This window comes from Populus trichocarpa, chromosome 19 (genome assembly GCF_000002775.5).
Source record: "Populus trichocarpa isolate Nisqually-1 chromosome 19, P.trichocarpa_v4.1, whole genome shotgun sequence".
Classification (NCBI taxonomy): domain Eukaryota; kingdom Viridiplantae; phylum Streptophyta; class Magnoliopsida; order Malpighiales; family Salicaceae; genus Populus; species Populus trichocarpa.
The window spans coordinates 11,302,600-11,316,807 of record NC_037303.2 but is presented as its reverse complement, the minus strand read 5'-3'; the positions used below and the strand labels follow the sequence as shown (position 1 = coordinate 11,316,807).

The 14,208-nt window shown below is 31.8% G+C and overlaps 1 protein-coding gene across 1 annotated transcript; it reads left to right on the top strand.

The window, feature by feature from the left end:
* The first annotated feature begins 5,144 nt into the window (after positions 1-5,144).
* LOC7455249 (histidine--tRNA ligase, cytoplasmic) lies at positions 5,145-13,994 on the top strand. The gene is made up of 7 exons (XM_002325903.4): positions 5,145-6,611; positions 7,309-7,488; positions 8,156-8,413; positions 9,333-9,467; positions 9,988-10,269; positions 12,120-12,260; positions 13,337-13,994. Exons 1-7 carry the CDS (start codon positions 5,256-5,258, stop codon positions 13,640-13,642), a joined length of 2,658 nt encoding a protein of 885 aa, XP_002325939.2. The 5' UTR covers positions 5,145-5,255; the 3' UTR covers positions 13,643-13,994.
* The last annotated feature ends 214 nt before the right edge of the window (positions 13,995-14,208 follow it).

Here is a 14,208-nt window from a genome sequence, read left to right as displayed (position 1 = left end):
CAAACTATTAGTAATAGTTGTCAATTTTAATAAACATGCTAGTTATGGATTCATTTGAAAGCATTTTGAATAACTCATATTGATGTACAAGCATACCTATAATGAGTTACTTCTAAAGCATGTCATATATCATTAGCATTTTTACAAGAAGATATTCTATTAAACTCACTTCTACTCAAGGAACAATACAAAGTGTTCATATCTTTAACATCCATAAAAAACAACTTCTTATCATTGTCGGTATACTCACTTCTAAGTTTAGGAATCATTATATCATTTTCAATTTTAGTAGGCTTATAAGGTCTATTTTTAATAGATAACCATAAATCATAATCAATAGATTGAAGATATATAATAATCATATCTTTTCAATGTACATAATCATCGTCATAAAAAAAAGATGGCCTAGAGGTAGATGCTCCTTCATATTGAACATTATATATGTGAGAACTGAACTTTGATACCAAATATTGTTTTAGAATTAAGCCAACAATAACACCTAAAATGAGTGAATTAGGTGTTTCACTAATCATGTCAAATAATGCAAATAAAACACTAAGCACGTATAATATAATAACCAATAATATCATTAAAGTGCTTACAATAAAGAGATAAGTGAAGAGAGATTGCAAACTTGGTTTTTAATATGGTTTGGCAAGCCAATTGTACTATTTTATTAATCCAAGTGAAAGATACAATGTCCTTGATGAATCCACACCAAGCAATTACACCACTTGAAGATATTTTTTCTTTAAGATTTTTTCCTTTGTACAATACCTCACCAATGTTAAGAGTTTATCCAAACTCTCAAGTATTTACAATTATGATTTGTTTGCAACAAGATTTACTCTCTTAAAAAATAGATTATACAAAATACATAATACATAAAATATTAATATGTGACTCAAAGGTCAACAAAAAGGTTCCTCAATATTAGTGCATTTTTTAATTTCATCACTGGCTTTCCAATTTTCAGTTATTTAGCTAATTTCAATCATTTTCTCTCAATTTCACCCTTAATTGCTATTAAATTGGATCTTCAATGTTGGCGCTTTTTTTTCCAAATTGGTTTTTTACTTTCCAATTTTCAATTATTTATCCAATTTCAAGTTTTTTCTTAACATTTCTTCCCTATTTTCACCTTTGATTGTAATTTTTTCAATTCATTTTCGGTTCTTTTATTTTTTTGTAGTTTTTTGAAATATGTTTGTATATGTAATGAAATATCTTTTTTCTTTTTGACAAATAATTTTTTTGTGGTTGAAATATTTTTTTGGATATTTGAGAGGGATAAAAAATTAGATTATGACAATAATCTTGCTTTTAAAATCTCTTTAGTGATCAGTAAACCATCTTAATAATGTCTTTGAAAACAAGGGTGTTGATTGGTTTGGTAGTGAGAACCTTTCTAATAAGAGAATAAGAGGGTGTTTGATACAACTTTTGCCTATATTTTTAGGTGCTTTTCAAAAGTGTTTTTGGCTTATAAAAACATTAAATTGATGTTTTTATTAGAGTTTTCTAATAGTTTTGATATGCTGGTATCAAGAAAAAAAACTAAAAACAAATTATTTGAATGCATTTTCAAGCAAAATATTATTTTAAAAAATACCATCACAATTCTAAACACTCCCTAAAGGTGGCATGTTTGAATATCAATTTTAGTATCTCTTCATCAAGGAATACAATCTTTGGCATGTTCTTCTTTTAACAAATCATCAATAAAGAGCCATTTAAGGCCATTAATGAAAAGGAAAGAAAAACCAGAATACTAGAATTAAATGATGATATTACAAATTAATGAAGTGTTGGTCTAACGGTTAAGACACCGCTATATCCCTGCAAGGGTGAGGACACAAATTTGATCCCCGGGAAGCACACTTATTGGGAGGGGCAGCCATGAACTCCGAATGGGACTAGTGTCACCCTTTAAAAATGATGTGAGGATACCCGGGTAAGCACACAAAAAAATAATGACATTACAATAAAGACAAAAGGAGATAACATTATGTTACGGTTCTTGTTTTAGTATAATTATTAGTTTATAGTCTTCTGTTATCATATAAAAAAATGAATGTAAAAAAAAGTGTCTAGACTGCATAAAGCTATTTGGCTTTATTATTAAACTTGTCTAAGCAGGTCAACCTTAAAATCTCCAAAACCAATTTCTTGTCTATATTGAGTTTAAAATTAAATTATACAGGATTTCACTTAACATGACATAGTCGACTTGGTAGGTCGAAAGACAATCCAAGTGATAGGTAAAAAGCTTGGTTTAACTTTTTTTTTAAGAAAAAAAAACATAAATTCAAAATGACATTTCTTTTACATTTGAGATGATGATATATTGGATAGACCCAGACTTCACGACTTAACCCGCCAAACCCTAACCCGAATTATGGACTCCATTGCTTTTAATAATTTTATTTTTCTTCAACTTTATTTACTTAATTATACGATAACAAAAAGAGAATGAAAATAGATGCTTATAAAATTGAGCATAAATCAAATATCATGATGTTTATTTGGGATTGCAACAACCTTATAGAAAGCAAACCGAAATAAATCATGAAGACAAATTCAAAATAAAAAAACTATTAAAGAATGAAATTGAAAAAAAAAAGGAGAAAAATGAAAGAAAATGAAGGGACAAAATAAAAGAAGAACAAGAAAAAAAAACTGCCAGTTAAGTAGTCAGTTTCACTATTTATTCATAGAAACAGTAAAACTAACTCCTGTTGGTTTAAATTTTTTATTAATTTTCATTTGATTTTAGTATTTATTAATTAATTTTAAATGATTAGTGACATGGATGAACATATAAAAAGTCCCCTTATGAAGTGTGTGTGTGTGTGTATATATATAAAAGTTAATGGCTAAAATTTATTTTAATTCAATAATAAGCATATTTTAAAATTAAATCAATTTTTAATTTATTTTTAATCAAGATTAAATTTTATTCTTGAATTATATGACTCGGGTGTAAAAAAATAGCTTTAAAAAGTAAATAAAATAGGTAGATAAAATATTATACCGATGTTCATTATAGCTGTAAACTCATTGATACTATGGATTAAAACGATAAAATGATGTTTTTGCTCTTCTCAACAAAAACAAAATAGCTCGACCATTGGAGGTAATAAGGTATTTCTGTAATTTGTTTCACAGTAAAACTAACATACTCTTTACAACAAAAAATATTAAAATGGCATAACGGGGTTGTTTTGACTTTTCCCTTTTAACAGCAAAGTAAAATGATTACATTTCTCTTGAACTAGATTTTCGGCGTTTTGGTTTTTTTTTTTATTATTATTATCAAGGTGGATCAAAGGTAATTTAATATTTTAACAAATATAAAATATTATTTAATATTAAAAGGTTTATGACTCGTATTGTTCATGTATACATGCATGGTTACGTTCTCGCTCTTTAGGTAACACATACGATGCTGTCCAGCAACAAAACATCATTTTTCACAACGTTGTTTGAATTATCACGATGACCCTTTAATTCCTAGACTGCGCATGTGACCAACCAACCTCCAATTTAGTACTGACGACTTATTCTATTTCCCCATTTTTTTTCTATTTTTTCGATTTTCGCGCTTGATCCTATAACTTTTTGAATTAGCCTTTCATTTTGTTTTTCCTTTAAATTTGATATATGTTTTTTTTATTAGTATTTGTTTTATTTTAAAAAATTCATTGAATTAAAATTTTCTTTCAATTTCATTATTCTTTGATTTTTTTATTTTTCAGATTTGGATCTCATTATTTGGATTACTATTTTTTAAATTATTTTCTTAATTAAATTTGTTTTTCAATTGCATGTTCAAAATTTTATTTTATTTTATTTTTATGTCAAATTTGATCATTATTCTTTTAATTGTGATTTGTTTTGTTTTAAATCTTTTTTTTATTGAAAATTTCTTTTTCAATTTCATTTCCTATTTTGTTCATCAGGAATTTGACTTCATAATTTTTTTAGGTTTGTTTTTTATGGGATAATTTTGATCTCAAAACTTAAATAATGAGTTTGAAATGGTAGTTTTAATTAACTTAGTTTTTTCTTAGATTTTTATTTATAATTTTTTTTAATTCTATTTTTATATAAAATTATTGAGTTGTAAATATCATGGCTTAAGAGAGGTAGACTCTTTTGTTAGATTTATATAATATTATTGTCTTTTTTTTATCAGGCTTATTAAAACCAATAAAATTAATTATCCAACTCTTCGATTCGACTTGCTTTTTTTTATAAAAAAAAAATGTTACAATTACTTGAGCATCTTACTTAGGCCTCGTTTGTTTGCTGGAAAGTAATTTTCTTTTGGAAAGTGAATTATTTTCTGATGTTTGGTAGTGTAATGAAAAATAAGTTGGAAAACACTTTCCAGTGTTTGGTTATGTCATGGAAAATGAGTTGGAAAATAACTTATTAATGTTTTATTTTTCTCAAGTTTATTAAAATAACGAGAAACAAATCTTACAAATTAAAAAGTTGAATGAGAATGAAATTGAAAAAAAAATATAATTTCATAAATTATCTCAAATAAAATAAATAATAATCAAAATAATAGAGATCAAATCTAAAAAAAAAAAGATGAAGAAATTAAAATAATAATAATAATTAACATTTCATAAATTATTTCAAATAAAATAAGTAACAATCAAAAGAATGAGGATCAAATTTGATAAATAAAAAATTTCAATAAAAAAATAATAAGGAAAAAGCAAATAAAAATTATAAAAATGAGAACCAAAGTTAATATAAAAATTAAATTTTAAGAGATGAAATTGAAAAATAAATATTCAAAACAAAATATATATAGCAATCCAAAGTTTGAGGATCAAATTTGATATAATCAGTAAATAATATGATATTTCTAAATTTTTCATAACTTCCGGAAAAGTGTTTTCCACTATTTTTTAGAAAAACACTTTTTTAGAAATCAAGCTAAATTTTTCTTTGACTGAAAAATATTTTTCATTAACCAACTTTTCTAATAATAAATATACAAAAAAAAAAAAAAGTTTTGAAAAACCACTTTCAGAAAACAAATATATTCTTTAATTGAAAAAAGCTGGGTTCGGCTCGGCATAACGCGGGTAACGAATCAGTCACTCCATTATTCAACATCGTACAGATTATAAAGCAGCAGTTAAAATCTAATAAAACCCTAACGCCACCCCTCTCTTCCCATTACACCACCTGAAGACAACACCCTATCTCTCATACGCTCAAAAGCTCCAGCAATGGCAGCATATAGAGATGAGCTAAAAATGATCATCATTGGAGGCAAAGGCTCTGCTTTAACCTCCACTTCCGTCTACACCATCGCCACAGGCCACGCTCTGGTACGCATTGACTCATCAGCACTCGATAGACTCACTAATCAAAACAGAAACCCTCAGAAACCACTCCAGTCGATCTCTCTAATCCCCAACAAAGCCTCGAACCTAATTGAAACTCGCGCTTACCTTACTGTCCTCCTCAATAAGCTCCTTCACTACACGAATTCCTCTAATGTACGTACGTTTCTCCCTAATTTGATCGCAGAAACCCTAAATTCGAATAAATTTGGAAGTGAAGCCCAAGGGTTGGATGTTGAGGTGACTGAGGAGGAGAGACTTGTCATTGAGGTATCCAATGCGGAATTGTATGGGGTTTGTGCGATTTTGGATCATGAAGGGATGGGGTTGGGTGTTGTTGATGATGCCGTTGCTGCGTTGTCGTGTGAGGCGGTGAAAGCAGATGCCAGGTCGTTTGACGGTGTGGATAGTGGTGATGGGTTTGTTGATAAGGAGGCAGCTACGGTTGCGAGTGATATGAAGGTTTTGCTTGTTGGGTATGATTCGAATAAGAGAGGAGAGAGTGAGGCGGTTTCGGAAATTCCGAAAGTTAATGGGAGGTTGAGGGAGGTGGTGAAGGCGTTGCATACAATGGTTCGAGTTGAGTTGAATTCAGGGGTGAAAGGATCGAGCGGCGGGTCTGGAAAGGCAGTGGGGACCACGGTGTCAGGGTTGGCAGTGGCGTTGCTGTTTTTGGGGAAGAGTAGTTTGTGTCGGGTTAAAATGAATTTGGATGTGACGGGGAATGAGGTTTTGAGAAGCGGGTTGGTGAGTTTGTATGAGAAGAAATGTCCTAGCAGGGATGATTTGATGAACGGATACAAGGCAGTTACCGATTTGCTTGTCGAGGAGGATTATGTAATGTTTGGGTATGGAGTGTATGGTTTGTTGGGGATTGTATGGAAGATTGTTGCGTGGGAGGAGATAACTGCGTTTTTTGCTCTTGAGGGTGTTGAGTTGATGAGTGGAATTGGTGGTCAAGTGAATGGAGGGGAGGCAAAAGTCGACAAGAAAAGTGAGAAGAAGAAGAAAAAGAAGACAGTTTTAGGGAAAGGGACTAGTGTGATTGTGCAGTTAATTAAAGATAGGTTGCAGATTGTTGGAGGGGGTTCTGGTGATAGTTTGGACATATTAGAGAAATGGGTTGAGAATCTTTTGTCCTTTTTTAGCCCAAAGCAACCAGAGTTTGATGAATTCGTGCAGAAAGTGAAGGAGATTGTTGAAAGAAATGAAAGTAGAAGACTTCCTAAGCTTCCAAAGGTAATGAATTTCACTTCACGGTTTGGCATGGGAAACTTGGGATAGATAGACTAGACATATTTTTCAAAGGCGATTCAGTTTGAAGTTTTATCCAATTCTCTCTGAGTTGCATATTTGCCATATTTTTCGTTTTTTTAATTGATAACTTAAAGTACAGTATTCTTTTTAAATGAGGTGAATGCTTGAATGTGGAAACAAGTTAGGATTTATGTACCAAAATAATATATGCCGTTTTAGGGATTTTATGGTATTGTCAGTTATGCAGTAGGATGCGAGAACAACTTTTTCAAACAAAGTGAACAGCTTAGTATTATCACATACTCAAGTTCATGATATTCTCTATGGTTGTTGCTTTTCCTTCTCTGGACTTTAATCGTTTTTTAAATCTGAAAAGATTATATTGCATTTTTACCATCCAATAGTAGGGGCATAGATGTATTCGTAATTATATATTTAGAAGTGGCATTTTATTGTCCATTTTGATGGATATTATTGTGTTAGGAAAATTTTTATCTGGACATATTTTTTCCCTTCTACACTTCAATTAACTTCTGAATGTTCTGTTTATTTATGATAATTGATATCTTTTGTTTTCTGTTGTCTAACTGTTATCATGCTTCTAATTTGCTTTGAATGAAGTTTAGCAATCCTATTTTGTTTGGCAGTCTTATTTTGTGCATATCATTTTATGTATTAGGGCACTCGTGATTTTGCAAATGAACAAATGGTGATAAGAGAAAGAGCATTTTCAATCATAGCAGATGTTTTCAAGAGGCATGGTGCCACTTCCCTTGACACTCCTGCTTTTGAATTGAGAGAGACTCTCATGGGAAAATACGGGGAGGATTCAAAATTAATTTATGATCTCGCTGACCAGGTAATGTATGATTATTAGTTGATACAATTGATATTGCGGTTTTGCTGTAATTGTTTAACCATTGCTTATGTTTGTGTGTCTGTCTCTCTGAATGAGTATATCTAAGCCTTTTTAATGCATCTGCCAAAACAAGAAAATTAAACAGGTGAAGTGGTGTTTAATTTCAGGACTAATATGCTTAATGACTTTTGCAGTTAATGTGAAGTATAAGTGAATCTGTTATAACTTTCAAGCTTTGTTTCTGTAGGCTGGTGTCCAAGTTAAAATGGACTTTTTACCCAATTGAAATATCTCCAAATTGATTTTTCTTCCTTCCTTCCTTTTGTTTTTAATGCATGGAACTTCTGTTGAAAAGGAGTAGTTTGGATGGAAAATTTTGTTCTTACAGTGCGAAACTGTAGTTTTGCCCTTTTCTTGGGATTCTAATTGCCTGTTTTTGGATTTTTTTTTTGTTTCTTCAAATCATGGGCAGTGGTTCATTTCTGATTGAATTTGCATAATTATATAATTATTTCATTATTTCATTTCTATACTTTGGTTTTACCCATTGGCTGGTTTGGTTTTTTGATGGACTTGTTAAAACTTCATTTGATCATTTGTATGAATAAACTGGTTTGAATTATTCATAGTTATTGGGAAATTAAATTGATTTTTCAACCTTTTGCAGGGTGGAGAGCTTTGTTCTCTGCGGTATGACTTGACTGTTCCATTTGCTAGATATGTGGCTATGAATGGTATCACTTCGTTTAAAAGGTATCAAATAGCTAAGGTATACAGAAGAGATAACCCATCTAAAGGAAGATACCGAGAATTTTATCAGTGTGACTTTGATATTGCTGGTCAATATGAAGAAATGGGACCAGACTTTGAGATAGTGAAGGTTTTGACAGAATTGCTTGATGAGCTAGACATTGGAGATTATGAGGTAATTCATGCTGGCTGATCTGTCTTTTCTTTAATTGTACTTGTGATGTTGAATTTTATATAGCCTGTGATGGTTTCATTCTTTCGCTTGTAGATGTTAATTGTTTGGTCATACATTCTTTCATCCAGTTTTCTATAATAATTGAACCAATATGTCTTCTTTTATAGGATGTTACATAACGTGTTAACATTTTAAAACATGCATGTCATTGAAGTTTTTGATACGTTGACAAAAACAGTAAAGCTATTTATCAAATTTATCACCAACTATATCTTAGTTACCCATAAGTACTATTCTAATAAATGTACCTTTGATTCTACCTGCATTGGTCAATGGTAAAGTTAAATAATGTGTTAACATTTTAAAACATGCATGTCATTGAAGTTGTTGATATGTTGACAAAAACAGTAAAGCTATTTATCAAATTTATCACTAACTATATCTTAGTTACCCATAAGTATTATTCTAATAAATGTACCTTTGATTGCACCTGCATTAGTCAATGTTGAAGTTGATGAATTTGGCTGACGGCTCAAATAATTCGTTGTTAAGTGTCTGATGTTCTTTCAATGCCCCAGAAATTGGATCTCTATCTATCTAAAGGAGAATTCTTCTCTTATTTACATAGAGACAAGTCATCTGAAAACAGCCAAGAGTTGGCTTGGTTGCTTGATTAATAACTATAGAGCCCAATTAAGTACACCACCTGTTGTCTATCTACAGGGTGATAGACCTTTAAGGGGTGTAGAATGTGTCAGGCATGCAAATTCTTAAGGATCTCCTTTTTATTTTGTTTCCTTATTTGTCACATTGGCTGCTTTGGCTTGTCTTCTTGCTGATTACCCCACAATTTAAGTATACCACCAGCTGTCTATCTAAGTGCTTGTTGACTAGGTGTTCTTTATCTGTTTTTAATCAGGTTAAATTAAACCATCGGAAGTTGCTGGATGGTATGTTGGAAATATGTGGAGTGCCTCCTGAAAAATTCGGAACCATTTGTTCAAGTATTGACAAACTGGACAAGCAATCATTTGAGCAGGTTAAGAAAGAAATGGTAAGGGTATATGACAAGCTTGAATATGTATCTGATCCTATTCATATGTAGCTGGTTGACTTTATATTCTATTCATACAGTAAGGGGACATCTTTTCACTAATTTATTATTGCCATTTATTTATGACTGAAACATGCCAGATTGGCAATTATTTGTTGGTTCTTTTGGCTGTTTTTGTAAATTAATGAAGTGCATTTTCAGTGTTGAGATTGTCTACTTTGTAGATGGTATGTTTGCACTTGCATAGTTTAAGTGTTTTTTTTTAAAAAATTATTTTATGTCCAAGTATACACCTTTCTGTTTCCTTGAATTTATTTTTCCTTTTTTTTTTCCCTATAAGTAATTTCCCATCAGTATCTTGAATCTATTTTATGCTCCTTTTATGCTACACTTGATTAATGTTTATTGTTAATTTATTTGTTTCTCTTTGTATTAAATGTATACCAATTGTATGTTTAGACATGAGCCTTAAATGAATATTTGTTTTGTTTCACAATATGACCTTCAAAATGTTCTCTAGGTGGAAGAGAAGGGGTTAGCTGTTGAGACAGCAGACAGAATTGGTACTTTTGTGAAGGAAAAGGATTCTCCTAAGGAATTATTATCAAAGCTTAAACAGGAAGGCAGTGAGTTTTTACAAAACGCTTCTTCTAGTCGTGCACTGGATGAGTTGGAAATTTTGTTTGATGCTCTTGAAAGATCAAAGTGCATTGACAAAGTGGTTTTTGATTTAAGCCTTGCCAGAGGGCTTGATTATTATACCGGAGTCATTTTTGAAGCTGTTTTTAAAGGGACTACACAGGTAAAGAATCATTTTTATGCCACCTTTTCTTGAATTTTACCATCTCATATTAGATGTAAAGTTGGTTTTCATTGTTTACACTCTCTTAGTTCCACATTTTAATGCTTGAGGAGGTGCTTAGTGCATGTTACTTTGAAGAAAGTTAGGGTGGGATTTTAGTTATTTGAAAATCATTGAGAAACTGAATTATAACTGTGAAGTGATTAGAATATGATCTATCTTTACTTGTTAAAATGTTTGAGGAGGTGCTTAGTGCATGTTACTTTGAAGAAAGTTACGATGGGATTTTAGTTATTTGAAAATCATTGAGAACATGAATAATAACTGTGAAGTGATTAGAATATGATCTGTTTTTACTTATTCTATGCATATACCATTAGTGAACCCAGCATAATTTTCAAAAATGGCACATTATTAAAGTTTAATAAAAATTTCTCTCAAGTGAGAAGCTTTAATCAAATAAACTTTAGATAGAGATGTGAAGATATTGATCAAATTAGCAAGGAGTTTATTGATGCATTCATAAATTTTATTGTCAACATTTTGTCTTCCAAGTTCTATTAGTCAATGTGCTCTCATAAAAATAGAGTCAAAGGTGTGCCCTCATAAACAGTGGTTATAATGAGCTTTCGAACAATTCAAATCTCTTCAAGGAATAATCAAATGTTCCATTTCATTTTTTTCATTATTCAGTAAAAATCATGAGATTATCTGGAGGATATTCTAACAATGAAAAGTTTGGGAGAATATTGACATCCTTAACGATGCTAGGTTTATATTCAACTCCTTAATCTTCTTCGTTAAGGGAAAAAGAAAAGAAACCAAAGAAATGCATGTAGAGTTATATGATCAATGATGATTTCAAAGTAGTTGTGTAATTGATTTTCACCCAGGGACCAATTGCTATTAATTTTATAATGCGAATTAAATCTGCAGATACCAGTTTTTGATAACCCACTTGTGTCAAATGAGCTTCCAATAATCTATAAATAGGGTGTCTGAGTGCAGAGTATGCTGGTAATGATTCCTCTAAAGGGTACATTATCATTCAACCTTTGACAAGGGTTCATAGTCGTGTCTTGAACTTGAGCTTGATATTTGGTGTTGGGAAGAGCTTTAATTAAATTTGGTTCCTTGTGTTAAGATCTATGCTTTCAGAATTTCTGGAAAAATCTGAAAATCTTAGTAATGATTAAGAGTGGGATCAGAACTCTAAACTAAGTTATGATAAATTGGGAGTTGTCAGTTGCATGTAGTTCTTCTTTGTACTTTGCATTCCATAACTGCGTTGTTTAGAGTAGACCTCATAGAAGTTCATTTTAGTATGAAAAGATGAATGCTAAGAAAGTTGGAAGAACATGAAGGGAAGAAAGCTGGGTTGGCTTTTAAGATTGGGAATTGACACTAGAATGTTCTATGAGTGCCATGAAACTTTAGCATTGATTGGTTGGGGCTTAAGGCTAGATGGAATGACTAGAGATTGGTTTTAGTTGGTGAATTCGAAATTGTTTTTCTTTGTTCCATTTAGTTTTGGGCAAGGTGTAATTCATTTTTCATCTAATATTCCCATGCTACATTCGAGCCTGTGAAATGCTTTGAAATTTTGATATGTTAGATTTGGTATTAAGATTAACCTGGAAAATATAAAGGATTCTTGGAATCACACCCATGCCTATTCAGAGCTGTGTATTGCACTTATCTTGATTTCAAATACCAAAAGTAGCTCATTGGTCAGACACATGCTCTCTCTTCTTTTCTACTTGACCCTTTTTAATATTATTTTCCTTATTGTCAATAAATGCAATTTTGTCTCTCAAATTTAAATGGTTACTAAATATTTTTGCCACCAGGTCGGTTCAATTGCTGCTGGGGGGCGATATGACAACCTTATAGGAATGTTTGGTTCAAAACCAGTTCCAGCTGTTGGGGTCAGTCTTGGTATCGAGCGAGTATTTGCTATAATGGAGCAGCTGCAGAAGGACCGGAATGAGGTGAGAATAGCATTGCATGTCATTCTTACATATCTGGGGTAAAAAGGTCATAATATTTCATTGTCATCATTTAGTGTTGAACTTGTGTCAGAATTCAATTGTGAAAAATCATTGAGACCACATATTATATCATATGATTACTAAAATTCTTCTGTCAGAGTTCAGTGAATGTTAATAAAATAAGCAATTTTTTTGGAGAAAGGCGTTATTATTTGAGAAGAATTAGAATCTTTCTTTCTACATTAAATAAATCTATTTAACCAGGTAGCAGACTTGTCTGGATTTTTGTTAAGAATCTCTCCCCCATTGTTTGAGATTGTTCACATTAGAATGAAAAGTAGGGATGAACTGATTTTATCATAAGATTCTATTTCTCTGAATTTCATAATTTTCCCTCATTCCTCATTGTTTTACCACATTTGCACCCACTAACACTTGCGCATCACAATCAATGCTTTTTTTCTTTGCATTGCCTACTGCCCCCAAATCTAATGCTTTAAGTTATGTTTAATGTGCTTTCTTTTTCACCATCAATCTGTAAGTACAAGGACTATCGATCAAACAATCATCAGCATGGGAGTTTTTTCTATAGCTATCCCAATTGTTTGCCCAATACCTTCAGAGATGTGATTTTGATCCTAAGATAACTTCTCCATGGCCCAGAGAACATGTGCAGACACTTTAATATCAAATAGACCGTTTAGTGCAAATAAGTCATATTTACCTGTAACATTCTTTTTCTAACGCAAGAAGCCACAAATTAATATATTAATCATTTTAATGCTACCATGGCAGAGACATGAAAGAAATCTTCATTTGTAATGGAAACTCTGCACTTATTTTCTTTATATTTTGTTCTGGATGTGGCACATTCTTCCATTATATGACATGTTATAAGTTCTGCTTATGCTTGAAATTAAATCACTTGTGCTATTTTCAAAGACACTTGATATGATCCATGTTCTGTGAAGGTAAACTTTTATTTGCTCACCATGTTGAAGAAACTACCATCATTCTTTTGTCCAGAAAAAAATGGAGGCACTAATGTACTCTCCTGTTGTTTTTGGTGTTGGCAGACAACCCGGCCTACTGAAACCCAGGTTCTGCTGGGCATTATGGGAAACAAAAGTAAAATACCTCTAGCTGCAGAGCTGACCAGTAAGCTGTGGAGTGCCAAGCTGAAAGCTGAATTTGTTGTCAGTACAAGATTTGATAAGATCATTAGCCGCGCAAATGATTCAAAAATCCCATGGATGGTACTCGTCAGGGATAGGGAGCTGGAGACAGGGAAGGTAAAAATAAGGAACCTTGAGACCAAAATAGAGGAAGAGGTACCTTTAAGTGCTTTCGTTGATGAAGTCAAGAATCGATTGAACTTATGAAAATCATGTCTGGGGCAAAATTTGAATGACTGAATCACTCTTCCGTTCCAAGGCTTCACAACTTGTACTTTACCATGCTTGCCATACCATGCAAGTTATGTCGATATTAGTTTGGCAAGTTTTGCAATTTGGTAACTGCCTCTGATCTCAAAAATACCAAATCACTTAGATTATAACTGTTTTTATACGTGGGAGTTTATTTTATGCTTAATATCACCTTTCCTTCACTTGTTTTCCTCACTTGTTAAGATGTTGAATGATGTAGAGGAGCATCTCTTTGCACTTGAAAACAGAATTCTGTATTGCACTGGCCATTTCAAATTCGGAAATGATTTTTTTTAGTGTTCTTAGATGCGAACTGTTCCTTTCCTTTTCTTTTGTTTCTGTTCTGTTTTTATGGCTTCAGTTACTTGTGCGATCGATTCCCCATGGTTAAATTTGTTAGATTTGGTTTTGGTGCATGCTGACGATCCTTGTTTCACGACCACTATTCTTTATAGGGCTGCTAAATTAGGTGAGAAAAAGTGTACTTGATTACTATTTCAAATTGACCTTGCCGTCAGTTG

Bases quoted from the DNA above. Each gene is read 5' to 3' on its own strand.
- LOC7455249 (XM_002325903.4), top strand. From the start codon at position 5,256: ATGGCAGCATATAGAGATGAGCTAAAAATGATCATCATTGGAGGCAAA. The intron at 6,612-7,308 runs GTAATGAATTTC...TTTATGTATTAG, and splicing joins GACTTCCTAAGCTTCCAAAG to GGCACTCGTGATTTTGCAAA. The intron at 12,261-13,336 runs GTGAGAATAGCA...TGGTGTTGGCAG, and splicing joins TGCAGAAGGACCGGAATGAG to ACAACCCGGCCTACTGAAAC.